Consider the following 27,016-nt stretch of genomic DNA (forward strand, 5'->3'; position numbering starts at 1 on the left):
CCACATCAAATGGAGCCTGTAGCAGAGCCGGGCAGCTGCAAAATCAAGTTATGGTGAAATGGGAACAAGAGCTGCTCACCTTTTTTTCCACTGGCTGCATCATTCCAACATCTGTTCTTACTCCACAGCTCTGCCCGGTATCTACATTATTTTTCTGTTTCCTGTATCATTGTATATAGTACAGAGTAAAATATTTTAGTAAGTGGGAAAATGCAAGACATTTCAGAAAAATATACGGGCATTTTAATATTGACATTTTTGCAATTGTTGGTATGAAAAGGATTATAATCATCAAAACAGAGAATGAGACATATTTTCAGATATAAAACAATAATAATAGCTCTTTGATACAATTCTATTTTTAATGGCATTTTTTGGACAAAAATTATTTCATCGGGAGGTTTTGACCCACTTCAGTTGTAGTTTCATTTTGCCATCACTTTCTCAAGTGGAGTAGAACAGCAAAGAGTCAAAAAAATGCTGGTATCTTGTATTACTAAATTATTGTCCAGTGCTCTTGCTGCCTTCCTTCCCTCGGTGGGTCCTTCACTGCAGATACAAATGCACACATAACCACACGCCCAACCCAATGGCTAGGCTGTGGGCAGCCAGCTAGATTTAGGTCTTGCTTGATGACAAGAACTTTGTGTCGTGGAACATCTGCTCCCACCTCTACCTTCCTCTCTGCACTCCCAGGCAGGAGGGGAAGCATTTCAGGAAAAAAGCTACTTGATCCCTGAAGGATTCTTCTGCAGGCTGAACAAAAAGCCAAAGTTGAAATTGCATGTGAGATATTCATCCCACATTTTACAGTTGGGACCAGGGCAGGACTTCCAAAGCTAGTTTGGTATTTTGAGTTATGGTGGCTATGCAGTGTGGACAAGGTCATTGTGGTCCACAGTCTCATGGTTCAGCACTGTGCTGAAGGCGCATAGATATTTAAAGATGATTTTAGGCATCCTAGATGTTTCAGTCACAATCCCTGTTTTATACAGGCTCCTAAATATTTCTGCTGCTGAAAGTCCACATATGGTGCAAGAGCTTGGCATGTGTAGAGGGGTCATGATTGCCCTGTAGCCTGATAAGACACCATGATTAGAGTCTTCTCCTCAAGAAACTGATGTTAGAGGACCATGGGACCCAGCCAAGCCTTCTGCTGGCTGTGCCTCAACCTCCTTGATCTAGAGATATTGGTGGATGAGGAAACGGAAAAAAAGAACACGGACTGCAGTGAATTCTGTAGTTAATATTCATTTTGTGTAAGGCATCTTGACCTGCCCTCTCTCTATCAGGGGAATTTTGATGGCCATGCATAATGTTTTCTCCTGTTCCTCTGCTGGATTAACAGCTGCAAAAACTGGAGCAGCTCAGCAGTTTTAATCCCTGGGTTCCTGTGTGTGCTTTCTGGTATTGGAGGCCTCTGTTGATAGAGAAGGGACAAGTCATACCTCTAGGGCCAAATGATATGACAGTGGTTATGTGATGTCTTGCACATTATCTTTACATGTTTTCCAAATCAACCCATAATTGCTTCTATGTGACCTTCTACAGGACAGTATGAAAGTCCTGGCTTTGGCTGCCTGTTTAAGTCCATTCCAAGATCCTCTGCAAGAGCATTTGAATTTGAGATGGTGATGTAGCAATATTTTCTCTAGTGTATTATGCTGCAGAGCTCGTTCTCCTTTATTTTTCTGTCTGAGCTATTCCTGTGCAGAAAGAAAGCACAGTGGAGAACAATTAAAAATCTCTAGTATCACTGTAAATGAGGAAAAATGCCATTGAAGTACATAATGTAACTGCTGTGATTGAGGTGAGAATTGCTTTGTACTGAATTGAAAGCACACAGAGAAATACGCTGGTGGGTTAAGATTCAATATTAGAGGAGTTTCATAGATTTCCTCCATAATCCAGCATATGTGGCTTTGTGCCCACCTGCATGTGGTTGTCTGTTTCATGCAATGTGGGCATCTCACAGCTGTATAGAAATTATACCTAGGGAGCACTGGGAAGGTGTTCAAACCAATTAGTGTGTCAGAGTAATTTCTGAATTACAGCTTGACTTGCATTTTCCATAATCTGTTTTCTCTGTATGTTTTTCATTCATGTTTTTATGTCTTTCTAATGTTCTTTTAATGTCTTTATGTTTATTTAGCTTTATTAGTTCCTCTGTGTTTTTTTTAAACTGTGCTGCTATAGATCTTTACTGTCTTTTCTTCTTCTAATCTCTTCTCCCACTGATTTCTTCAGCTTTTTTTCCATTCTCCTTCTCCTGTGCTTTCTCCCCTTTCTTACTACTGCAACCTACAGTGTTTCTACTTGTTTCCCCTGAAAACATCTGGACTCGGGATGGTCTGAAGAGTTTTGGGATGAATATGAGCCAACAGGTCTTTTAGGAAATCTTACAGTCGAAGCCTTAATTTTAGTAAATAAAAAGTATTGTAGCCTTCCCTGTGACAGGAGAGGTGGCTCCTGAGTGTTTGCATTAGCTTTCAAGCAACACAGGAAATTCTTGAGAATGTTTTCAGTGATTTAATTTCTTAGTAAGTCTGCAGTCACTGAATTATTTTGTGTATGTGTGGGCAGATTTTCTCTTTTTGCTTTATTTTCCCCCTATTCCTTTATTTCATCAAGCCCTTGGCCTTTTTCTTTTTTAATTTTCTTTTCCTCTTTTTTAAATTAGTTCCCTCCCCGTAATCTCACCACATCATCTATTTCCATCCACTGTGTCCTTCTAGGTCTTTTTCATCTTGCTTCTTCTACTCTTTTTCTCTTTGTTTTCTTCTTGCTGTTATCATCCCTAACAGACTTTATTTGCTACATCTATAACTATTGGGAGCAAAGAGCCTTAGGCCTCACAGGGTCTATGATATTAAAAATTAAAATCTGGAGTGTTTGGCAAAAGTCTGGAGATTAACTTTCCTGAGACAGTAACTGGTTTGAACCTAAAATTCACCTGTGTTTCTCCTACAATGTTCCCTGCTGGATGGTCCGACTTTAGAAGCAGAGCAAGGAAACTGCCTGTTGTGTCTGTTTACTTCTCTAAACACTCAGGTAGCACGCAGCCTTAGAAAGGCATCAGTGACTGCCATTTGTTACTGCCTATGGTAAGGAAATAGGAAAGAGTGTGAAGGGATACAGGCTGGGAGAAGGGATTTGCTGACCAGGTTCCTCCTGTCTGTAGCTGCTTTCATATTTCTTTTCTCTTAGAGCCTGTCTTCCTCATTCCACACCCTGTGCAGGATGTTCTTTTTCAGTGAAATACGTGGGCGCAAAAGCTACTGAACTGGCACTGGCATTAACAAGGTGAAATTGTTTTAAGACTGTATGGTGGATCTATCTGCTATAAAGCTGACAGTGGTGCTGTAAGCAATAACTTGAGAAAGTCTGTGCAAGTCCTCAGGCATTGTCAGTGAGCCCAACTTCTAGGTGAGGGTTTTGTGTTTATACAGGAAGGCTTCCTGGCCAATGGTGAATATTAATGGATTTACTGCTGCCCTGAGGTAGCAACTGTGAATTAATCATGAGCAATTCGCAAAAGTGTGATTCAGTTTGGTCTTCTTCAGGATGCTTTAGCACAGCTGAACACAGGCACAGGGAAATACTCCTGGCAGAGGCTTGAGGACATTGTGTGTAAGTAGATGTGTGTGTCTGCTCTTGCACATGTGTAACCCTTGTGCAAATGCCCTAAAACCAACCTTGGTCTAAAATAAGTAAGAAATTGATTGAGCTCACTGAAGAAACTGGAATATAATAGTTTTCTGTCAGAAATTCTGCATAGAATTGATTTAAATTGCGTGAGGAAAATAAAGCATTTATTGGGATATTGGGATCTGTACTAAAACAGTCAATGCTACCACAGAGGTTTTTGCTTTCTGGTAGTTTGAACTATCAAGGCAACCATGCTGCCTTATAAAGTTTAAAAGCCCTGTTCATTCTTAGACATACTGTGCTGGCCTGTTGACTGATTTCTATGAACTTTCTATGCTTTTTACTCAAGAGCTGTATGTTTCTGGCAGATTCTTTTGAATGCTTTTCAAACCTTTGAAATAAAAAGTTGAGGAGTATTTGAGTACATAAATAAATGGGAGGAAATCACGTGTGGTAAATCATTGGGCGTACATAGACAGTCTAAGGATTGTGAGAGAAATGAAGTGTGAAAAAGCAATGATACTGTAAAAGAGTTATAATAAAATCAGAAAAAACAGTGGGTCAGATGCTAAGCAGCGTGAAGGCTGCTTTGCTCCACTCCAGCAGCTCAGTATAGGAGATAAACAAACATTTTAGCTGGAAGTACACATACTGTAGTTCCTCTGAAGCTGGATGCTGTGCCACCCTCACTCTGAGGGTGAAAGAATAGCACAGAGCCCTTGCATCAACAGGCTGCATAACTCATTTAGTGGGTCAGTGTGTGGGGATGGGACAGAAGCAGTATTCACTGCCTGCAGGTTTCCTGCTTAGTTCCGTGCCAATTCCCGAGCTTCTCTGCCCAGTCCTGTTTACAGCAAGAGTGGGGGAACCACAGACTGATGTTGAATGCTATGGAGCATCTCCTGATTTAATTGATATAAAACTGGTAAGTTTTTCTTCTCTTTTAAATACATTGCCTCCTGCAAGCAAATACCGGTTTTTAAGCATTACAGGAATGTCATAGGAAATTATGCCTTAAAAGCAAAAAATACATGGAAAAGTTTGTGAGGGTGGTCTCAGTATCCCCTGGTGCCTCTACATTACAGTGCGACCCCCGTGCCATCATTTGTCAACTAATGAGACAAAGCGGTGTACTTTTTGCAGCTCATCTCCTTCATTCACAGGTGCTGGTGTGCATGTGTGTTCATGGAAATTATGCATAAACTAGACTGTTTATGTAGTCTAAACTGTTTAGCTAAACTCCTAGACTATAGGAGTTTAACTACAGGGGCATAGTTATGCCAGAGCATTTTCCCCTTCAGATGGCATTGATTAGTGGGTGACTGTGATAAGCTGGGCTGTACAGTAACTGTTGCCAGGACTTTCAAATGGCTCTGGTGGGGACAAGTCTGAGGAAAGGATTGAAGGGAGAAGAGTGATCTTTTTGTGTAAATGTTTCCTCCTGTGTGTGAAAGGTGCCGTAGGAGAAGTCACAAAGATGCTTGGTGAGGCCTGTAGCACTCTGGAAACAGCTGCTGGTGCTGAGAGCCTTTCAATAACTTCAGTGGATATGGAGGAACACAGTAAAGGTCTATCAGGTTTTTGAGAGGAGGTTTTAATTTTTTGTATGATGTACCAGAAAAAGGGAAGAGAGTAGAGGAATACGGTCCAGCAGAGAGGTCAGGTGGGACCATTGGAATAAAATGAGAAGTTTATCCTTGCAATGGTGTTTTACACAAATGTAACTGTGGAAAGATTGTGTTAGATTACATAAAAAATGAGTTAGCAGTGAACAACATGCCAGTACTGACAAATCTTATAATTACTGGTGCTTACGAATCTTACAGATTATGGCTGAGCCCATGAGTGATGGTACTAATACCTCTGTGATAATATATTTAAGAGGGAAAAAAGTCATTGAGCAGAAGAAATTGTGGCCAGAGAAGAGCGTAGTGAGAATATGTGAGAGAAACAGCCCTGCAGACATCAAGGTCAGTGAAGAAGGAGGGGGAGAAGGTGCTTCAGATGCTGGAGCAGAGATTCCCCTGAAGCCCGTGGTGAAGACCACAGTGAAGCAGGTTGTCCCTATGCAGCCCATGGAGGTCCACAGGGGAGCAGAGATTCACCTGCAGTCCGTGGAGAACCCCACACCAGAGCAGGTGGATGCCTGAGAGAAGGCCATAAACTTGTGGGGAGCCCTGGCAGAACCTGTGGACCCACGGAGAAAGAAGCCTATGCTGGAGTGGTTTTATTGGCAGGACTTGTGACCCTGTGGGGACCCACGCTGAGCAGCCTGTTCCTGAAGGACTACACCCTGTGGAAAGAGACCCATGCTGGAGCAATTCATGAAGAACTGCAGCCTATGATAAGGACTCATATTGGAGAACTTTGTGAAGGACTGTCTCCCACAGGGGGCACTCCACGCTAGAGCAGGGAATGGAATCCTCTCCCGAGGAGGAAGCAGTGGCAGAAACATATGATGAACTGACCATAACCCCCATTCCCATATCCCTTCCCTGCTGTACATCTGACAACGCTTGCTGCTGTATAATGGGTTATGTGCAGGGTAGCAAGGGAACAGCATGATGCCACATTTGGAGGTGCAGCACACCTGGCTGGTTGCAGGAAGCATGTGCTGGTGCATGTGCCCTGTGTTACATGCAGGAAGGAACCACGGTCTTCCCATGGATGAGGGATCGTTGCTCTTTGTTGCAGCCTTTCCAGAAGGAGGGGATTGGTGTGGCTCAGGTTTCAATGTGGGGGACAGCACGTGCCTCCTGGTTGTGCTGTGGAATGGGAGGCACTCTGTCACCTGTCCCTCCAGAGAGTGCTCAGTGACCTCTTGCTGCTTGAAACACAAGGGGCCCAAGAAGAACAAGTTTTGGAGGTGTCAGGCTGGATGAGTGGGTGGGGTGGAGGCAGTTGGGGTGGACACCATAGTTTGACCTAGCAATGTCCTGCACAGGATACTTGTTCTGTACTCTGAGGGCTTCTCTGCACAGGAAGTTCATATTGAATATTTGTTTGATTGCCAATCAGTGTAAAATATTCTTTATTCAAGAAAAACCACAAAGTCATGCTTGCTGCCTAAATAACCCTGTAAGTCCATGTGGAGATGCCTTCCTGAATTTAGAAGCACCACAGTTATTACACAGGGCATGTCTCATGGATCTGACCTCCCCAGTTCCTTCCACTAAGTAAACAGTGAAATTGGTTATTCTCTATCTGTGTCTTCCTTGCAAGAAAGGTATTTTTTTTAGAGTGAAATACATAAAAGTCAGTTTGCTGTCTTTCTGTGAAATATTCAATATAATGAGCTTGTGAGGGACTTGCCTTGGTTGCAGAGAGAGTTAGGGAGAGGCAGAGGATGTAATAGATGCAATGTGGGACTTGCTTTGCTGTTTTCTGGGGAAAAAGCATTGCTCCTATTTTCCAGTGAGGCCAACAAAGTTCATTAGTTTACATTTCTGTAAATATCCTGATCTGTTTTAGTAGCAGAAAGGCAAGGGTGGCCACAAAACTAGCATTTTCCAAAGACATATTGAGATTCAGCCATGGAAATAACCATTTAATTTCAGCCAGACACTTTTATTTTATTTTATTTTATTTTATTTTATTTTATTTTATTTTAATTTTGTTTCATTTTCTTTCATTTTGTTTTGTTTTTTTTTGTCTCTGTGCCTCAGTGGAACTTGCCAGCAACTGTACTGTGCTGTTAGGAAGGAGTGTTGTGAGGCATACTGTCTGCTCAGAGAAAGGCTTTTAGTGCTAATTTATTTACCCCTAAACACCATAAAATTTAAGTAAAAACCACAGTCTCAGGAGTAATAAAACAGATTCCCAGTCAGGATTTTGGGTGCTTTAAGCAACCAAGAGTGTCCTGTTGAAGCACCTCTGCATTTCCCTATTATGTTAATATTTTTCTCCATCATGAAATGTGAGTTGGCAAGAAAGCTGCTGAGAGGGGTTAATGGGTCCATACTTACCTGATGCACTCAGGAGGAAATGAGCTGATCTGCTCAGCAGATCAGACCTGCAGTCAGAAAGCAAAACTGTCTGACATGAGCCATGAAAAGGGAGGGAAAGAATTGTGTGGCATTGAAGACATTCCCCTGGCTCACTGTCATTCTTTCTGCTGGTGCATTTTGTGAGAAGGTGTAAGGTTGTGATGCTTCCTGGACTGTCTTCTCTTTACAGCGTTTGATGCCAAGAAGCCACTTCCAATAAGCTATCTTAATCCCCAGCCTCTTCCTCCTTCTTTCTTACTCTGTATATTTATTTAACTTCTGTTTTAGCCTCGTCCTTTCCCTCCCTCTCCTTCTCTGCCTTCCATAACACATCTCACTGAAGAGCAGCCCAGCTGCTTCTCAGACCCTGCTGGGCTCCAGGCTGGAAGGGGTGGGTCACAGCTTCACTTTGAAGCATCGCTGTGGGGCTTCGAAACTGTACTGGGAGAGGAAATTGCTGCCTCCTCCTGTAACCACATGGTCAAGCTTAGCAGCATCAGAGACAAGCACGGGCTGCTTTTCACATCAAATTTTACCACACAAGAAGAAGGTGATAGAAGTATGATTGAAGGGAGAGTTGGGAGAGGGGGAGGAAAGTATGTTCTTTTGAAACTGTCTTTTTCTTCTCCTCTTTTCCCACATGAGGACGGGTGGATGTCTTATTAGTTCAGTGCTTCTCTCCAACCATCTCATGCTGTAGGTTGGGACGGGCTGAAAGGAAGTTTTGAGCCACAGATGGCAGCATGTCAGCAGTAAGGAGGGCATGGGAGGATGTACAAGAGCACCAGAGATAATAAATAAAATTATGAAATACTATGTTTGGAAGAATAATAAGGGATATGCTATTTGGCTGCTTGTGCTCTTATACCCTGCTCTTAATGAAACCCCAATGACAGATTAAACTCTTGCTTTTCCTCTGCATTCTTCTTGAGCTGAGCAGTAAGAAAAATCTACAGCAGCATCTTGGAAGAATGTGAGGAATCCTCTGGATATCAGGAAAGTCACACATTTTTTCATTAAGACCTTAGGGATATGCTTCATTAAGACATTAGGGATATGCTAAATGATACCAAGTACTAATAGGACTGGCAGGCACTGAATTCTTGGTGTGTTGGTGTCCATAGTGGTCTTTCCATCTCTAGGCTCTAGTTTGAACGATTTTGACTTTCCATTCTGTGCATTTTCTACAGTAGTACACCATCACCTTTCTCTGTGCCACAGTTGTTTGTGATAGAAACCCCTAAGTGTGGTAGGAATGTCTCAGTATGCAAGTTCTAATGCTGGACGGCAGAGTGAGGTTGAACAGGGCATTTTGGGAGACGTATGGAGACTGCAGATTCAATGTGCTATCGCATATCTGTTGATATTATTTTAAACTCACATCAAGAAGGCTAAAATAGAAGTTATTGGTGATGTAAAGTCTTGTTTTCTACTTCAAAAATATATAGAATATTTGCCTTCTTACTTGTAGTTGTGATTGAAAACTTTGAGAATTTTGCATGTTTCCCTTCCACATGAAAATGTTCATCCTCATCTTCTAACAAGAAGTTCCAAAGTAATTCAGTAAAATTTCTTCTTCGCATCTGCAATAAGATACAGCAAGCCATTCTTTTCACTGTCAAAACCCCTAATTTTTTACAGAAAAGATGGTTGGGAAAAAAACCCTCAATAAACTCAAAATGTGCATATAATTTTCCAAGTGTAGTACATGCTTTTAAAGGTTTCAAAAGAATGAGTTACAAAACAGTTTAGTTCTGCATGGTTGAAAATGTGTGGATATTCATACACAGAAAATTACTAGCCCTGTTTTTGACAGCCCTAGAGGGTACTATGTGAGGTCACAGAAGCCAACCAGTTTCTGAGGTCACTACAGATGCATTGACATTATCTGTGGAGGAATCGGGCAAACCTGAGACTTTTGCAACTCCAATGCCTCCAGACTGTGCACTTTTTAGCATATTTTGCTGTAAGGTAGAGTTTCCTGAGAACATCACAGTGGGGCATCCCATTGCTTCCAGTGTGCTGAACTGAGAGTCAGGCAGGCACAAGCATTCTGAATTAAAGTATTTTGCATAAAATATGAAACAAAAACGATTAGAAGTTTTTGCCCATATTCTCCTTGAATATATAATTTAGATTAGATGTGAATGAGAGAAGCTAAGGAGAACAGACCGGAAATTTCTGATATTCAGAAATGCTAAATTATGCAAGTATCAATTTTAGTGTTAAGCAGTGGTGTGCTTTTAAGTTAACAGATATCCGGACATGATTCTCCATTTCCTTTTATCAGTTATATTCTGGCATGACTTCTAACCAGAAAGTGGAAAAGTGAGTCTCATAGCAGTAAGGGCATGTAGGCACACATACAGGTGTGACTGAAAAATAGAGATTTATATCTGTATGCACACTGTGTGCTACACCTGTGAAGTGTTTATGTCAAGAGCCATTCATGCCCTGTTATTCAGAAGGACTAAATATGTGCTTTTAGAGTAAGTGCAAGTGATTCTTTGTATTTCCCCGTGTGTGACTGTAAATGCCACATTAAAAGCATATACTTCTTTCAGTGAAGTGAAAAGGGTTAGGCACCTCTTCAGTGGTTGTATAGATGAAGTGTTTGTGAGTTTTGTAAAGATGAATGAAGTTCATGGAGTTATTACAGTTAGCTGTGATCGCCAGATGTTGGAATATGTGTGTGAATGTGTGCTGGTGCATCTGTTGTTTGGATAATAGGATATACACGTGTGGGACAACTGTGGAGTGTAGGTGTTATCACACTCTGGACCAGAACTTCAGCAGGCGTAAATCAGGGTGGCTCAGTGGAAGGCAACAAAATCCAGCAGTGTGTGCTTCCTGGAATCAGTGTGTGTGATTGCATGTAGGGACTTTGACGTGTGGGATTGCGGTTGGCAGAGTGTGTCAGGATGTGACTTTGGGAGCTTGAGCTGAAGACAGTTACTAAAAGAAAAGAAAAAAGGCCAAGCCACAAATACACTTCTAAGGAGCACGGATGTTAAGGAAAAAGGAAAGAATACATGCACTGAGACTGATCCTTCACGCTAAGTCAAGAGTTTTGTGCTACTTTTCCTCTGTGGAAGTACATGAAAGCCAAGGGATTTTAGAATACTTTCGGGGGGGAAATTCCATTTATGGCTTGGCATGTGTGTGTGATATTTCAGATTTCAAATTAAATTGTATTTATATGACATAGTTGCCTTTCATAGCACAGGCTTGATTGAAGTTCCTAACACATCTTTTCCTGGTCCATGCGCCATACACTTGTAATGCAGTGCTGTAACCTATTCAGTCTCTCATGGTTCTGTCCCCCATGAACCAATGCCAACTCTATCCCCCATTTTGTTGCTTTTAAAAATATTTTTTTTATGTGTCTGGCTTGGTCTTGAAACACTAGAAGCTAAAAAACACTAGCACCACACTCAGACGCTTTTGGAGAATCTTTTCTCTCAACTCTACCTGTATGGCTACATAGTCAGAAGCAGGAAAATTTGCCGATTTGGATGCAAGTCAGTTTTGTGTGAAGCAAATAAAAGGAAGAATATGTTTATCACTTGTGAAAAATACACCAGGCTCATTGTTTAGTAAAAACATCTGGTTACTCTGTGGAGGTGATCAAAACAGCAAACGGAACATTAGGTTGTGAGAAATTTAATGGAAAGTACCATTAAAAATACTGTAATTTCTGCTATGTAAGCCAATGGTAGGTCACTGATTTAAAACTCAAATGCATTTTTAGGAATTCAATCCCATACGTATATTTATGTATCTTTGTATGTGTATGCATGCATGTAACAAAAATAGGACAGATTCTGCAAGCAAGCAATTAAAATGTTTAGAGTCAAGAAGAAGCTTTGTTGTGAATAAAATCTGAAAGGATTTGGGTTACAGTCAAGAAGTTTAGGTAGAGGAGAATCAAAATTGTGTGAGGGCAGATAGTCTTCCAAAGGCTGGCTCAGAAAGGGGTGTGGGAGGTCTGAAAGACAGCTTGGCTAAAGTAGCATGTGGAGGAAAAAAATGTACTCTAATGATTTGTTGAACTATTACAAACCCAGACATCAGTTCAACAGGACTGGCCTGATAATTACTGTTTTCCCAAAAGAAAATGGTGGATTGTGAATGAAACGAACAATTTAAACTTGAAACTTTGGCTTAATGGAGATGCATTTTTTCTTGTGAAACCATTCCCATGGAAATTTTCTAATTATTTCCTTTTGAAATAGTTGCACTTAAAAAGGAAATACATAAAGTAGTATTTATCTTGTTATAACACTGCAGCAAATGGACAGTCATACCATAAAGGTAATGCATTTTAAAGTGAAAAAGTACTTTTTGTCTTCTTGTGTGCACAGTTAAATGGTGGAACTCACTGCCACGTGACAGCAGTACCAAGAGTTCAGAAGGACTCAGGAAAGAGTTGGACTCTTTTCTCCATCTGGCTCCCTGATACTGCTGTCATGATAACCCCCATGGTATAGGGAAATATATATAATGTCTCTTTCCCTGTGTTTTCTAGGCCACCAAATATCAGCTAAATAATAATGTACTTAAAATGTTAAGCTTCATTTGTTTGAGCTGTGTTTATGCCTACAAAAAGGTCAATATTTTCTGGACTTCGCAGGCATTATAAATTTCCCAACAATTTCACATTGGTTTCAGACAGAATAGATACCTCTGCAGCATTGATCTTGTGCCATGTTTTCTTTTTTTTATGAATGCTTTTTTTTTTCCTATCTGGCAGAGAGCAGTCCAAGCTGCAAAATCCAGAAACAGACTGTCTCAGAGTTGGTGCCCGTTTCCATCAGGGAAGGGTCTACCAAAGAGCTGGGATCTAGTTTCAAACTCCTGCACAATTTGTGGTTATTTAGAGCCAACATTTTCATTTGGGTTGGTCTTTAAATATTGTTGTATGGTTTTATTTATAAGAATAATGACTCCATGTTTACAGGCTACAGCATATAATGTATCTGATGCCTGGTCTCTTATTTTTTTTAGTTTTCCTAACTTTCAAGAGCATTTCCACTCTTTAATTTTACACAAACCCTTGGACATGGGCCAGACATATTCTTTGTAGTCTGTACAGTTCAGGATCTTGGCCAGATTAAAGTTGTCATCAATTTCACCTCCTTCTTCTAATAACATCCCACTTTCCCCCTATTACTTCTCATGTTTTTAAAGGTTGTTGTTCTCTGTGTTCTACTGCATTTTTTTCAGTATTATGGTCTTTTATTTTTAATTCTCATTTAACCGAATATTATTTTTCTGCATGCTCTTTTAAAGCCCTGTACTATTTTAAGTATAGGCTTTCTAAATATTTGCTACTGAGAAGCCTTTTTGTGAGGCTGTGCTGGTGATTCCTTGTCCTAAGTCAATTCTGACTGACAGCTGCAGAGAATCTCCTCAGGGAATTTTAGGAATTTCTTGGTTTCCTCTACACTTAGATTTCAAATTGCATTTTCCACAAAGCTAGTCTGACATACTGAAGACCCAAGCTATTTTTGTTTTCCAGAAAACAATAATACAACATCAAACTCTGAGTCCAAGTTTTGCTATTTCAGTGGATTTTGTTCTCCTGAAATGTGATTGGACAGAAGCCTCTACTGGGAAAAATTATGCTTATAAGCTACTTTTAAGCAAAAAAAACATAGATTGGAAAGTTTACAGGACAGGTTTTTTGTTGACATCTATTTGATGGGATATTTTTAGTTATGATAGGTAGTCTAAAGCATGGATTGATGAGTTGCAGGAAGTTTTCCTGAGAGATAGGATTTCATATGAAGTCTACAAAAAAATCCTATGCTGTGACACTACTCAGAACACTCTTGGCCACCTAGCTTACACTACTGTAATGAGAATTTGTATTTACCAAGGATGAGTTCAGAGCCCAGCAGTCAACATCTCCATTTTCAGTTGAGGCAGCTCAGGACTGGAGCTGGTATCTTGAATATCTGGTCCTAAATTGTATGTTGGCATAACGTGTACATTTTCTTTTGCTTGGCATACTTAAAAAGTTACAATAGATTGTGAGATAAAAACCTTATTTTAAAATTTAACTGTGGCTGATATTCTTTCTTCTGGCTGGAGCAAAAGTTAACTTTTAAGGGCAAACCCCCAGGGTTAAGTATACTAGTAAGTGCCAGCTGCTTTGTACTTCTTTGCCAATACCAAGAAGCCATAAACCCAATTTAACTTGCTAGTTAAACCAGGTTTACAGCTGTTTTGCATTGCTGGAGTGGAGCAGAGCAGCTGGAGCATACCAGTGAATCAGAGTGATTTTTATTTTGCTGGGTCTTATGTCTCTCTGTTGAGTCCTACATAGAATAAAACAGTATAAGAATAAGTCAGTTCTTGGCAGTGCATAGTCAACTTGATGCAAGATTTGCATTTACAGCCAAAGCCAGCATGTTTTTTTTTGTCTTCTGTTTGTTTTTATATTTTCCTATTGATTGTGTTTGCCATGGGGATATAGATGTGTAACAACTTTGCTGGCCTTATACTCAGTTTTGGTAGGAGCAGCCTTTTTTTAATGTATCTTACATGCTTTTTTGGTCTTACAAAAACACCTTATAAAACTATATTTCAGGAGGATGAAGAAGTCTTAGAAGTTAAAATGCCAGAGCAATCCTTCAGAATCAGCTAGTCTCCTATTGATTTCACTTGTGGCTCTTATCAGGTCTCTTCATTTGTCTATGCCACATTTCCCCATCTCTACATGTTCTGGTTTTTTCTTTTTGAGTCTTGTTGATATTAACGTCATTTTGTCCTGCTATGGTTTCAAAAAAAGGTCTTAGGTTGGAAATTAATTATTTGAATGCTTCTTTTTGCTACCTGAGATTGCAATATAGCAGGAGTATAGAGGAAGTTCTTGGTTTGGAAAAGCTTGTATTGTCTCCATATCAATAAAATCCTGATATTGGTTGCAACTTGCAGTCACAAATATAATAATAATGAATATTGTTGGGGGATAGAATAGATGATTTTTTGAAGGTTCCTTTGAGCCTAAATCACTCTATAGCTCTATTATCTGTGGTAAACAGGTTATAAATTCTAGCTGTATGAAGTTGATAATGGGCCTAGTGCTGGAAGAAGGGATGATTAAGGTGGTAGGGTATGTGAGTGAATGGAAAAGTTCAGGGGGATAAAATAATATATAAGAACACCTGCAGAACTATCTTTGTGTTATTTGTTGTGTATACTAGGTCCCATATGGTTATAATCACCAAGTGTATAGAAACCTTTGCCTACAGCAAGAGCAATTGCTGGATCAGCTGTGCAAAATATATCATGCTAATTTGAACGTCTCTGTTGAACTCTAAACTCTTCTGCAGTTTGCTTCACCTCTGCTGCTCCTGCTGTCTTTGCCACAGCCAGACTTCTCATGTATTTTTGAAGTTACTGAGTTTTTTTAGCTTTTGCCCAAGTATTAGTAATCAGGGGAAAACTGTTGTGTACCTGAAGTAGTTGCACCAGCAGCTGACTCACCACAGTCAGATGAATTTCCACTCTTCCAAAGTGCTTGGACTTAGTGAGTTTCTGTTCTTTCACTTTCATATGGTTGTGACATTTTGTCTCAAGATTCCAGTATGGTCACACTGCTATGTGCATGGTTTTTACGCTGCTGATTTTGTGGGGTGGCAGTAAGCCAGCTTGAAAATTAGAAATCTGAAAAGAGCCTTGAGATCTGTCTGCAACCAGCAGCAAAACAAGGTATCAGCTCTGCTAATTTCTGCTGAGTTGATAAGAGAAAACCATCCCAAAACCCCCCAAAGTCCTCAAAATTTTCTTAGCCCTTATATGTTCAGGATTTTGTACCTTCTTTTTAGTTGGCAGGTCCTAATGGCCAGCAAGTCAACTGCAGGGGAGAGTGAAGGACCACCTGTTGCACTAAATGTTCACAAACCTTGCAAACAAAAATAAACAGTAAAAAACCAAACCCTTAACAGCTTGTAACAGCTGCCGCATTCCACCCAAGAGAAATCTTTACGCTAATGGAATCTGACAGGATCTACATTAGATATCTACATGTATACAAAAAAAAAAAGAGAAGAAAAAGTAATGAGAGGAAGAGAATAAATCTGTTGAGCTCCTCTGGGTAGGTGGTGTTTCATGTATATAAGGTTTTTGTCATTGTTTTCACTCCTGTAGTTTACATTCTTTGATAGCTTGGAGTAAAACATTTGTTGAGTTCATGAGCTGCATGGTATGGCCAAGGACTAAACTGAGCTCTTTTTATTTTATTGGTTAAATAAGGGGAGCATTATCCCTGCTGTGCTCCAGCTGCAGTGAAAATTCTGCTGAAGATTCATGTATGAATTTGCTTAGAAAATTAATGTCTTTTAACATTTCACATGCTGGTTTGCCTCTTGTACCAGATTGATGAAAACTCAGGGAATTTACATGAGGAACACTAGCCCATTGAGTAGTAGAAAGAAGTCAGGTAGTAGCACCTCGCTGATTTGTGTAAGAAGGTTCTGATCCCAGGAGACATGGTATTGGTGTAGGAAACTGGTTAGGGTTATTGTCCATTATCTTGGGACATTCAGTGGGGATACTGACCTCAGAGTCACCACGCTTGTGAGAATGGTGTTTACTTCCTACCTGCCAACAAAAAGCCTGTGAATTTGTGGATGAAAAGAAACTATGAGTTGAGGATTTCCAGGGTGATCTGGAGATGGTAGAAATGGGAAAGGAATTAATAAATAAAGGTTGTGGCTCTCCTTCCACTTCCATAATAATAATAAAAAAACCTCCAAAAGTCTGTAAAGTCAGTGGGATGATATCAGCATAAAATCAGCGAGAGGGGGCTTAAGCCTCTGATATTTAATTTTCTGCAGCGTGCAGTTCTGTTTAATTTCCAGGGATCCCCAAGGCTCCAGCCACATGCCCAGTTTGAAAAGTTGTCCAGGAAATGCTGGAATGATGTGAGGACAGCATCTAGCCAAGTGCCATCTGTTGGCCATTTACCATACTGCTTCAGAGGACGCATTGAGTTTCTGAGTGCCTGAACCAAGCACAAGTGATGAGCCCTAAACCAGCCCCTTTAGATTCAAATCTACAGTTTGGTGCCTCATTTTAGAAGGAGGACTCCATAATGGAAGGTTTTCCCTAGGTCCAGTCTCTTTAGACTCTCAGTGTAGTTTAGCTTTATTTTAGGTTGAATATTAGGAAGAATTTCTTCACAGAAAGGGTGATTAGATATTGGAATGGACTGCTCAGGGAAGTGGTGGAGTCACTGTTCCTGGAGGTGTCTAAGGAAAGATTGGATGTGGCACTTAGTGCCATGGTCTACTTGACATGGGGTGGTGATCAGTTGTAGGTTGGACTTGATGATCTCAGAGGTCTTTTCCAACCTAGTGAATTCTGTGATTCTATGACCTCAGAGAAGATGTAAGACTTCTGGTTCAGCACATGAGTAGATATATAGAAAGGTCTTACTGTGATTTTTGAAGCATCCTCTTCCTTTTTGTTGAAGGACAAAGTGATTAACCATTCCTAGGAAGACATAAGTAAAGTGACCTCTATCTGTCTTGTGGCCACAGAACCTCAGCAAGTATCTTGTATTATCTTGACTCACCTTGTGTCTAGGACATCGGTTTTGAGTGTAGTACTGGTCTCTATGTAACAATCCTACACTGGTAATTTTGTGCTATTCCTTTAGAAGTATTGACCTATTAAGGCTTCAGCCCAACTTGGAAGTCTGTGGGAGACATAAAGGAGTCCCTGTCCAAAATGGATTGGGAGCAATACATTCTGAACCTCTCTAGTGTCCTACAGAATTTCTACATTGTACTGGCAGATTGTCCAAATAATTGACAGAGCTTTCTGGAAACATCCTTTGAGCAAAATGTCCACTGTCCAGTGATATCACCTAGGGCTCTCACAAAAGATAAATGCTTCCTGGTGACACTTGGGACTGGAAGTTTCTCTTATACTATCAGCCAAAGACTTTGTGTCCATACCACTGCAGCAAAATGGATTTTCCAGAAATGTTTCTATGTGGCAGGAGATGGGGCTGGTGGTTCCACAGGTGGTATCTTCACCGCCTGCGTCTTCTTGACTGTTGCCCTCTGCATTGATGTGCAAGCTTGCTCCTGCAGACACTGTCTCTCAGAAATACTGTAAACCTGAGACTCAGCCTCCATGACCTCAGGGTTCTTAAAGGAATTTGTTTGGTATGGAGGGAATTTTAGATGGTATGATTTAATCACATTTTTAGTATAGATTGTTACTTTTTGTCTCCTTAGTTTTCCTGTGCAGACAGGGATATCTCTTTCTTTTTTTAAGTGCAGAGAATACATGTAAATAGCCGTTTTATTCCTTCACTGAGATTGCTTGTACTTATGTGATCAATGAGGACACTCAAGAATAGTGCTTCTGAATCTCGTTTGAAATCCACAGAGCTCTTCCTGAGCCTTTTGGTGGAGTGTGTCACATCGCTTTATTCTGCTGTTAATCATCTATATAATACTGGTGCCAATTTGTCAAAAATCAGACTCAAGACATAAACACATTGCTTTGCAGAATGTATTGTGAATTAATTTGATGTAATGTGGGCATGTACCCTGTTTCAAAATAACACTGCTATTTGCAAAATTTCATCTTAGCCCTACTATATGAGAATGAGGGTTGTATATAAACACCGTACCTACCTAAAACATTAATGAGATATTTTTGCAAAGAAATGGCTCCCTGACCAAATATGACAGCCTGGACTGTCAAACTAGTTGAACCTCACTTTTTTTGTTTGGTTGCTTGTTTTTTGAGCAAGCCTTTTTCTTCTTCTTCCCCATAGAGGTTGTTGTGTGCTCTTTTCTACAGTTTGCTTCAATTACTTTCCTTGGTAACATATTCCATATGTTTACTATCACCTTTTTTTGTTCTTCTGTAGCCTAGAGCATTTTATTCACCAAAAGCTGCGTGGTTATCTTCTCAGGAAGTATCATTCTTCAAAAAACAGTTTTATAGAAGCAAATAAAATATTTCCAAAACAGTGCTACCAAATAACAAAATAAAAACCTGTTCGTTGTTTTTGATGAAAAAGATGTTAAAATGAAAAAAAAAAAGTGTTGTTTAAAAATAACCAACTCTTCAGTAGTAGTGTGGGACTATATTCAATTAAATGTAATATAGATTTCCAGTAAGCCCATCTAATCCTAGATTGAAACTATGGATTGAATGATTTTTTTTCATTTCTATTTTTAATCTATATTTTTAACTTCATCCCCTGCATTGCTTGCTACTATTTTTATTTTATGCTGAGGGTCCTTTTTTCAACTGTTTCTAAAACTTTGCAAAAATGCCAGATATCATGTTGGAAACCCAAAGCCCCAAATTGCAACAAACCATAAGTATATATGTGTTATACATATATACACCTTATAAAAGGGCATTGTACTATTTTTTAGCACTTTCTGTATTGACTTCCCTCTTTCTTTTAACACTCACAGTAGGTAGAACTGGAGCATCTTACCTGACTTCTTTACTTTGCAGACTCAGAGCAGAGCACTGGGTCAGACACAGAGGTACTGACAGAAAGGACATCCTGCTCATTTGGCTCCCATTCCGACCTTACATCTGGTGGCTCAGGCCCTCAGCCTCCTCCACCTTCATCCATGGAAGAGATCCAGGTAGAGCTGCAGTGTGCTGACCTCTGGAAAAGATTTCATGACATTGGGACAGAGATGATCATCACAAAAGCAGGCAGGTAAGACACCTCTGGTTTTCTATCTAGTTAAAAAAGAAATAACCAAACAAAGTAAAAAAAATTTTTTTGAAGAAAGAAACTTTTCTTTTTCCTTCTTGATGAGCCAAAGGAATAAATACACAGGATTAATTAAATGGCTGTCAAAGTTTCAGAGCTGTATCTCCTACTAGCTTTCCTAAGACAAGTAAAGTTGTTTCATATTACTACTTGAATAAGTGGCTACAAAGGAGAACTCACAGCTGCAGGAAACTGTTGAGAATGGTCTTTTCTTTGAATAAGTAAATCAGGAAACGATCGTTGTATTGTTGGCTGTACTGAATCTAAAATGAGTTACGCATTTGGGGGTGAGCCATTTGAGTTTCCTTTCAAGTTTCCATAGCACTTCATGAGCCAGTTGATTTAATCTCAAGTACAGTGAAATTCAAACTCACCTTTGCATCAAATGAATGTCTTCCTGCAGTTCTACATAGATAAAGTGTTAATGATGTCCTGTATAAAAAAAGTGCAGGCTTAATGTTTTCCTTGGCTATTGCAGCTGATATTATGTCAGCTGAGATTAGGAAGAGCCACTGATAAGTGAGATTCTTTCAGAAAGAAAAACCCACTCTGCCATGCTGTTAGCCAAGGGAAAGATCTTCATTGCTGTCTACTATTAAAAAATAGCTAGACGTCTGTTTACGAAAACAAAACCTGAAGCTAGTTGTACATTTCTAGATCCCCCAAACTAGAATTTTTAGCCACGTTTGCGTTAACAGTCTGTTCCTCACCTCCACCTAATGAGGTTTTAATTCCGATTGACGGAGCGAAGGAGAATGTCAGCACCACGGAGAGATCCCGCCACGGCGAGCAGATCCCGTGATTGCCCTGGGAGCTGTCCCGACCCTGCCTCAGGGATGCAGAAGAGATTTCCCCTCAAGTTTTGGGGAAAACCCACGGTGTTCTATTGTTTATAGTGTTGTTTTGTATCTGTGCTTTCAGAATTTTCCAGAAACTTGTTGTTTTCCGTTCTTGTGAAGTTAGTGCTATTGCTCTGTACCCCCAGGAAGTCCAGATAATTTGAAAAAAGATTATCAGAGCCAGATTAGCTCCCAGTGTTAGATATACAATCTCTGTGGCACAGGAATCATCTTGCATCAATACAAGGTGGGCTGCTGGTTTTGCCTTTCTCTCTCAAGTGGAAGAGGCAAAGTAACAGGAATTATATCACTTGCTATTGTGCAACACCTTTTCTCTCGAGATGTCAAAGCAAACACAGAGAAAATTTATTATTATCCCCTTTTCATAGGGGGTGAAATCGAGACCTAAACAGATTAGGTGATCTGTCCAGCATCATTAAATATGGCACTGGAAGAACCAACTTCCTTGCTTCTGACTTTATTATCCTGGTGCCTGGACCATGCTGTTTCAGAAACATAAAATAATACATTATTACCTGTTGGATTAACTATATTTAATTCTCTTATGATACGCAGAGTAGATAGACTAAAGAGCAGCATAAATATCTCAAAGCCTACCAACACTAGTTCAAACTAAAATGCCCAGAACCTAGTGGTATGAAGATGATCTCATCAGCTCACACTTTTCTGAATGAAGTAGCTGACCTTTCTGACATCTTAAAAAGTCATACCCTGATCATAGTGTGCTTTTCTTTTTTTTTTTTTAAGTCATAAAAAAAGTTGAAACATCAATGCCACTGGAATTTTGCAAATAGTTCAATGCAACTTTTCACAGAAGCCTTGACATCACTGGTAGGGATTCTGGAAAAGGAAGGGTTCTGGAATAAAAACCATGGTAAAATGGTAAAACATTCTGGAGAGAGACATAATGAAATTAAATACTTTGGAAGAGTTTGGTCAGGCTGATGTACATATAAAGGAAAAAAGATTCTGTAGTTCCTTAAAAGTTTTTAGGAAAATACACAGAATTAAATGCTCTTCTGGGTTTGGTTTTTCTCTCTTTTTTTTTTTTTTTTAAACAACTCTTAGTTGGAAATTTTCATCAGCTTTCCTTGAGCTGTAAACTCTCATTTGTTGATTGGAACTATGTATTTTGACACTTTTGATCTAAAACTATTGTTCTGACATATATGAATTGAAATGTTTAATGTCAGCAATGGTTCTTGGAATTTGCGATTTCATGTTGCCTTTCAGACAAATACGTCTTCCCGCATCACATATCATCATATCAAACAATAGATATCTATCCCTAATTCCACAGGAATAAGAGGAAGCTGATTAAGAATTATTGTGAGGTGTACATAGTTCCGTCCATGTGGGTACATGATGGAGCTGAACTACAATTCCAGAGAAGCACCATGCCAGGAAAAATGAGCCCCATTTAGTAAAGAAGCATTGCAAAGTCAAACATTCAAATTCACTTCCCTCATCTAATCTTTTTCTCTTTGTTTCAACTTGGCCCCAAGTAAAAAAAAAATTGTTTTGATTTTCTTAGATTTTGGCTCATGTTTTGGAAGAGAGGTCTCTATTCTTTCGTCAAAATCTTGGTCTGCATCTTCTGATGAAATACCTCCTTTCTTATTCATGCATCTGTCAGAGGTGTTTAACAGCACATGTGAAGAAAGACACACTAACTTTATTTAAGGAGTCCAAAGCAATAGATATTTTGATAATTTTTAGAAGGAAATAGACAGAGGAAAACCTGTATGAACTGTAAAGAATACTTTTCTTTCCAAGATTTTTTTCTTATAACACCATTAATAATATTCTCAAGTGCCTTTGCAAGCTCCAGTTTGGATAATTTTTCCACTTATGGAAGACCATGTATCACTTACATGTCTTACTGTGCAAATCATAAATTCTTTATAATCCTAAATAATATTCTTTCTCCTTGAAAGGAGATGCTTACTTGACTTCTGATGGCCAACTGTCTCATCACTGGCTACCCACAGAAAATCTATGTAGCTGTAGCTACTAAATATATGGGTTTTTTCTGCTTGATGATATTCTTCTCCAGAAGTGATGATGATAATAATATTGGAGGGGGTTGTTTGTTTGTTTTGGGTTTTTTTGCTGTTGACTATATTTGTAGGTCGACTGTTGCAAAGCAAAATGAAGAGTTGGGCAGTTTGTTTAGGTAATATGCCTGTTTATTGAGGATGGACCTTACAGATATGATAACATTTACTAATGAGATGTTTAACTTCTCTGGTTAAACATTTTTCTTTCAGAGAAGATGTGTTAGTGATGGGTGAGAGCTGATTCAGGTAGTCCTGTTTCTCCATGTGGGATGCATGATACATGATGCATCTCATAGATTAGTATGTATAATTTCTGGAAAAAATAGCAGAGCTCGTGTTCTTTCCTCAAGATTTCCTACTACTTACTGAAATTGTGAGAGATGCACAGGGTAATTTGCATCTGCTTCCTTCCCCACAGAAGATTTTGCTCTTGTTGCTTTCTCTTTGGAAACCCTGTTTGAATCCTCTAAGACCTTCCTGTTTTGGAAGCCATTATAATTACAGACTCAGTTGCCTAGAACTACAGCTGCTTCTTAATTTTCTATGACCTGTAAGGCACTGCTTGGTTCCTGCTTGACCACACAATGTCTTTCTGTTTTGCTATGTAATGCTAGTTTCTAACCTACGTTCTCATTTCAAACATATTTCTGGAGCTATATCCTGACTACGTCAGGCTGACTACACTTTTTGTCTTTCAGACTCCCACTCTTACTCATATTTAATTCTGCTTTGTTTTTTTCTTTTCTTGATGCTATATTTACAGATGTCTTTTTTTGTCTGTTTTCATAACTTATTCCAGTCCTCTTATGACTTTTCCTTTCTTCCCTTTCATCAAAACTTGTTATTCAAATTTTAATCGGATGCTTATAGCAAGATGCCTTTGTTCCTTGTGCAAAAGATGCAAATGGCTGTCAGCTGCAGTGTGTTCAAATCTGCAATCACCTTTATCTCCTTGGTTTGAGAGGCAATCTTAGACCCTGTATAAAATAAAATAAATTCAGCTTAAGCGCTGAGCCATACTGATTTGAGCAACTAGACCTAAAACCATCTTTAACTCTTTTAATCTACCCTCCTTTACTAACAGTGATCATGCTTGTACCCTAGCAACATCAACAGAGGAATTTGAATCTCTCCCTTCATCTCTACAATCCCTATCTAAAGTCTACGGCCATCTGAGTTGCAGGGGTAACTGTTAACTGATGTATAGAAGTACTACCCAAAGCAGGAAACAACGTGTGCTTATTCCTGCAAGAATACACTCTAAAGAGTGCTTGGAGTCCTTCTCTGGGAGGGAATGGCTGCCTACTGCTTATGGAGGTGGTTATATGAGTGTGACCATGCATACCAGCACACCCACATTGCTCTGGGAACTCAGGTTTTACCTGTCACAGAGCCAGGATCTCATCTCAACAATAGGGGAAATTATCTCATGTGTCGTATCACAGTTATCATATCCATACTGCAGGATGGCTCAAATCAAAGTGCTGAGGCTTCGTAAGAAGAGTGGTAAAAGCCAGAAGTGAGTGGAACTTGTGAATTTGTGACCTTGTCCTCTCCTGACTCCTGTATGCAAAATGGTATTTTTCATGGAGTTTCCTTGCCTCCCTTAAATCATGAGTCTGAATTGTTTGTAACAAGTACTTAGGGCTGTTTACATTACCAAGGATTATTTTTCATTTCCAGTGCTCTTCAGTTAGTGACAGTATCAGGGATTTTGTATTGAAGCTCTATTGATGCTGAAGGGGCCCATGGAGAGGACTTATCAGAGCAAAGGCTGGCAGGCTACAGCTACCAAACTGCTGCTTAGAGGTCCTGGCCCAGCGGGTCAGATGAGCTTTCTCCAGCTTCCAGAAAAATATCCCCTTTGGGAGCAACTGAGAAGATCTGCTAATCTTCCTCTCCCTCATAAACAATAAATCCTTTTGCTCCCGAGCCCTGCCCTCAGCTTTTCCTCTCAAAACAAATATCTCCTCTACATGATCCCATGCTGCAGAGGGAAACAGAAAGGCATTCCTCTGTTACCTTGCCTTGCCCTGCCTTGCCTTGCATTACCTTTCTTTCCCTCACACATTACATGTTTGGTTTTTTGTAAAGAAATGTCATTTGGCATCTGTCTTAAATGCAAGAAAATATAACATATGAAGTAGCAATGATAACTTCAGGCTGCCCTGTAAACTCACACACACTGTAAACACTGTACACACTAAATTTGCAAACTTAAACCAGATTATTTTGTAGAGTTTCTCTATTGGATTTTTTTATATCCGGGAAATTACTACTCTGTTACTGTCAATAGACAAATTGTCTTTTGCTACAACTGAAGAGCACAGCCCTTCATTTTAGGGTTTGTATTTAACAGATGTCACCCTTATGCAAATCTAATCTTATTTAAGTTTCTAATTTAAGGGTTAAAAACTGAAGCTTTATTCTATTGGAGGAAAAAATCCAGTTTGAGGATACACCTGATATACCTTCTTTGAACAATTTTCACAGAGGAATATCAAACTCTACTTTTTGTGTTAAATGAAAATTTTAAACAACAACAACAAAGATATAATGCTAGTTGCCAAAATCCAACTACTTCTTTCTTTTGCTAAAAGTTCACAAACATGGTTCTTAATATCAGTACACTACAGTGCTGGATAATACTGATCAAGATTTAGAGGTGTTTATATATCATTAGTTTTCTTCACATTTGATGTTCATAAACCTCACTTTCATTGTGAAAGAAAACAGAAATTGAGTAGATTGAGGCATATGGTCATTACTAAAATGCTTTTTAAAACACTTGTAAGTGGTCCTAAAGTAATTTAATAACTTATTTCATATCACATCATATTTCTCCTAAAAGGGTACTGTGTGTAAGTTCACAGTCTAAGTTTAGGAAGACTTGTTTTCTTGCTGAGTGGTAAAGTTAATATATAAATAACTTGATCATCCCAAACTGTTGCTGATATAAAACCTCTTCCTAAAATATATCAGATGTCGTCAGATGTTCCCAATGAAAACAGACAGCCTTCATGTCTGTAGCTGTTGGCTATGAAGCTAGCTGATACCTGTCTAGATGAAAGATTCTTGACTGTTTATTCATATCATATTCATAAGCCATATTCAAATGGCCTGAATTCCTTTCAAACCTTTGAGCCCCTTGTTTTCTATAAGGCTTGTGCCTCTGGGGGACCAAGAGCTGACCAAGAGCCAACCAAAAGGAAATGCAGAGAACAAGGACTTTACCAGGATTACACATGGTACATCCCTAAGTCACCACTGTTTGCCTCTGCGTTTTCCATTTTCCCCTTTCCACGCAGCAGTGCTGCCGGAGACCTGCTGTGACAGTTCCAGGCCACATCCTTATTGCAAAGAAACCTAAGTTACTTTTACACCCACAGAAAAAGAAAAACAGTAATAATTTACAAAACTTTAAAAGTTCACTTAAACCTTAGAGAAAGCAGTGGGATCAGCCGAGCTCTCTCTGATCATTTTAGAGATTAGCCTCTAAGCCTGCTGAATGGTCTGCGGTAATCTTTTACAAGGTATTTCATCAGCAACAACCCCACAGGCTATACTGCAACTTTACACGGGGCTGCAGATTTGGAGGGAGCTTCTTGGGACGCACAGAGTGTTCAATTTTCCCAATACAGTGTGTAGTCTTGGACCCAAAGAGAATCAGATTTAATCCCGCATTTCTCATCAACCCTCTGAAACATGACCTGCCTCTTTAGCTGCTCCCAAGCCACCTCTCTCTAATTAAGGAGAGCTGGACTGTAAAATGCCACATCCTGTACCCACTTGACTTGGCAGATTTAATGAGCTATTGTGGTAGAAACAAGGTAATGCCCTCAAGCCACCAAAGGCTAATCCATTATTCTTCCTCCCCCCACCCAAGTCATTTCACTAGTAAACTCACACCATCAATTGCACTAATCTGCTTTGTCCTTGAAGGGTTTCTGCAGATGATTTTTGTGACAGTTTTATGTCTCTCATAACTTGGGTTTGTTGTGCTGCAGCAGCTGTGCTGTGGTGCTCTCCCCACTCCCCAGGAGAAACGCCCTTTTCCAAAGCAGTTGCAGTTGCTAATAGATCAGAACTTATCTTCTGAGTGTGGTCTGAAACGAAAGAGCTGTGGGTAAGGTAAAGGCTGAACATCAACCTCCTCCTTCTCACTCTCTTCTGCTAGTGGCTCTATGTGGCTTGGATGGGAAAGAATAAAATATCTTGTCATGGTTACATCCCTGCAGTGAAAAGTTTAAGAGACATGTTTGGAGATGTTGAAACAAAATTTCCTGTTTTCTCCCTCCTCCAGGCTATGTCCACTAGTAATACCTTGAGAAACAGAAATTATGGGAGAATTAAATCTTCTTCTCTGATGTTTCACTGCTTCTCACTAAATAGAAAGGAAAGTGTCATGATGGTTTCTAGGAATGGCTCCTGGAAAAAGTGGACAACATTTCTTGTACACTTTTCCACTATTTTGGCATTATGATTTTAAATTCCCCTTTAATATCCTCCTTCCATCCAAACCTTCGTTCCATAAGGATATGCCTACTTGTCAGAGAAGTAGAATGTAATTTTGTATGAGCATGCAATACTTTCAGAGTGTCTCCTATCAAACCTTTGCATTTTCTAGGTAGAAGTCATGCAATTGAGTAACATCATCCTATAGGACCTCCACTCAAGTTTTTCTCAGAT

General features: G+C 39.6%; 1 protein-coding gene across 1 annotated transcript in view; it reads left to right on the forward strand.

Annotated features, from left to right (window-relative positions):
* The window catches only part of TBX15 (T-box transcription factor 15), a 92,427-nt gene that overhangs the window by 33,832 nt on the left and 31,579 nt on the right, over positions 1 to 27,016 (forward strand). The window contains exon 2 of the mRNA XM_032680592.1: positions 19,137 to 19,350. Coding sequence (XP_032536483.1) covers positions 19,137 to 19,350 — 214 coding nt within the window. The remainder of the gene's footprint in view (positions 1 to 19,136; positions 19,351 to 27,016) is intronic.

Source organism: Chiroxiphia lanceolata, chromosome 2, assembly GCF_009829145.1.
Source record: "Chiroxiphia lanceolata isolate bChiLan1 chromosome 2, bChiLan1.pri, whole genome shotgun sequence".
NCBI classification, from domain to species: domain Eukaryota; kingdom Metazoa; phylum Chordata; class Aves; order Passeriformes; family Pipridae; genus Chiroxiphia; species Chiroxiphia lanceolata.